We start from the raw sequence: 2415 nt of genomic DNA, 5'->3' as shown, positions 1-2415 counted from the left end.
GGGGCTGCTCTGCATCATTAATTGGGTCTGAACCCCTAAGCGTAAACTGTCTGGTGGTCCAATCTGTTAATCATTTCCCTCTAGAAGCATAAAAACTGAGAAGATGGCGATGCCACTGGATTTCAAAAATAGGTGCCTCTTAGAAAACATGCTCACGTACTCACAAGTGCTGAGTTCCTGTGCTTTCTTTTGACAGCCTCTTTAATCTCTTAAGTCACATGTTAATCAGCTCTCCGGCTGATTACCATCTGACACGTGAATATATACATTCACGTCTGAAAGAATTTCGAGCTGACTGACTATCTACATGACTGAATGTGGGGATGACTACGGATATCTACATGACTGAATGTGGGGATGACTACGGATATAAATCAGTGAAAGAATTCATGAATAGGTAAATGCATAAATGACTTCATACTTTAACAAACAATTTGATGGGTAGTTCAATGAATAAATTATGATTAAATTAATGAACAAATGTACCTGTTGAGGTCCCACATGCGAACACTGTTTCCAGCAGCAGCGTACAGCACAGATCCTGACGGGTTGAGGGCTATCTGGTTAATCTGACATTCACCCTGTGCAAAGGTTATTGTGCGGGTGGTGGTGCCCGCACATGCATCACCTGAAACCACCTGCCCCGATGAACTGTGGGGGCAAAGAGAAGCCAAAAAAAGGATAAGAAAGAGGGACAAGTCGGAGGAGAATAAAAGGGGGACATGAGGTGGAGAGACATAGGCAAGAGTAATGAGCAGAACTTTTCATTTCTTCTGGATGCATTTCACATCACATTTTCCCCCCATATTTAATTTGTCACTTTTCTGCAACTTGCAACACATCACTGAACTGAAAAAGAATATCCCCAAATCACTTCTATCAAATATCTCCACAGATGCAATTTTTTAGTTTAAATGCTCCAAAGCGTTCCATCTGGCTGGTTGCAGGGAGAAAACTTACGTAAGCGTGCGGATACACTTGGCAGAGTCGCGGATGTCCCACACCTTGATGTAGGAGGTGGAGACGGAGAAGACCAGACAGGAGGAAGGACAGTATTTGACTGACACTACATTGTTTGGGTGACCTTTGAGGGTGACGATCTCTTGACCAGTTACCAGGTTCCACATCTTACAAGTTCGATCTGAAGGAGGAAAGAATTGCAGTTCATATACCGTGTTTGGGTTAAAGGGATAGCTCACATGTTTTGGAAGAGGGATGTATGAGGTATTTATCTATAGTCAGTTTATTACCTACATAAGATGGCAGTCGGCACACCCCCAGTTTGGTGAAGCAGGCAGGAGTAGCGCCACAGAAGCTATATGATATAGTGTAAAGTGTACACTATATTAAGAATATTTTCACCAGTCTGCCCTTTCTGACTGGGCACAAAAGGGCTTCTATGCTCTCTTTAAAGCCACCAGACTCCTTTAACAAAAACAGTACATTTACCCCGCAAAACACAGGAGTAATTGGTCTGCTGCTGCTGTGATTGGTTGGCTTGTTTTTGTTAATGTGACTTTGATAGAGCATAACTTAACCTTTATATCACTATATGACCCTATATTAGTTAGTGATCAAGGCAGCTGTGTTCTGTGAGGTCAAATTACCGATTTTGTCAATGGAGTCTGGTGGCTTTGAAGGGAGCACAGATGAATATAGTGGCTTACGCTTCCAATTAGATAGAGGTGTTCGGCATCAATAAAAAGCTGTGAAAAAATTCTAAATATAGCGTGCCTGTGAACCGTTAATGATTTTTTCAGGTGATTAAAATATCTTTTGCTGCAGCCTCCGATCACAGCAGTATGTTGCTTATCTTCCGTAGCGGTAGTGCTGCCTGCTTCACCATCTGGGGCTGTGCCGGCTGGCATCTACTGTATGTTATACACTGACTGTGGATAAGTGCCTCATACAGCCCGAATTTAATAAAATCCAAACTATCCTCTAATAGTTGCATGATTACTAAAGGCTCATCTTTTAGTGGTGTCATTTTTTTGAGATGACAAGCTTTAACTCATGTTATTTGCTTCAACTTGAATGAGATCCACATAAAAGAGCTTTAATCTGTTTTTATGTTTTATGTATGGCATATACTAATCAAACATCAGCCATTAAGGCCATTTAAGGTAAAAGTCAAATACCATCTAAAGGCAGAGCTTACAGTTAAGTAAGTAGCATGTGTACCTTTAGAGCCAGTGAATAGCAGCTCATCTGTAGCATCCACACACAGGACAGGCTTTGAATGTCCCTCGGCTACAGAAACACACTGCAGCGGGGCCGTCCGACCACCCTTGACACCCCCGATGGGATTGATCACACCTCTAAAGATCACACACACACACACGCGGTGTTACAGTCGTTATAAATCAGTGATCGCTGATTTCTGTCCACATATTATCCACAGATTTATGCACTGTA

The 2415-nt window shown here is 42.2% G+C and overlaps 1 protein-coding gene across 1 annotated transcript; it reads right to left on the bottom strand.

Moving 5' to 3' along the window:
• Positions 1 to 486: 486 nt before the first annotated feature.
• Positions 487 to 2318, bottom strand: LOC121965305 (kinesin-like protein KIF21B; the record flags this gene model as incomplete). Its single annotated transcript, XM_042515459.1, has 3 exons — positions 487 to 651; positions 961 to 1141; positions 2182 to 2318. Coding segments are annotated over 3 exons (483 nt in total), but the record flags the coding sequence as incomplete, so codon positions are not given.
• Between the last annotated feature and the right edge of the window lie 97 nt (positions 2319 to 2415).

The sequence above is a fragment of the Plectropomus leopardus genome, unplaced genomic scaffold (assembly GCF_008729295.1).
Source record: "Plectropomus leopardus isolate mb unplaced genomic scaffold, YSFRI_Pleo_2.0 unplaced_scaffold19498, whole genome shotgun sequence".
Taxonomy (NCBI): Eukaryota; Metazoa; Chordata; class Actinopteri; order Perciformes; family Serranidae; genus Plectropomus; species Plectropomus leopardus.
The sequence above is the reverse complement of the archived record's forward strand: the minus strand, read 5'-3'. Positions and strand labels throughout refer to the sequence as shown.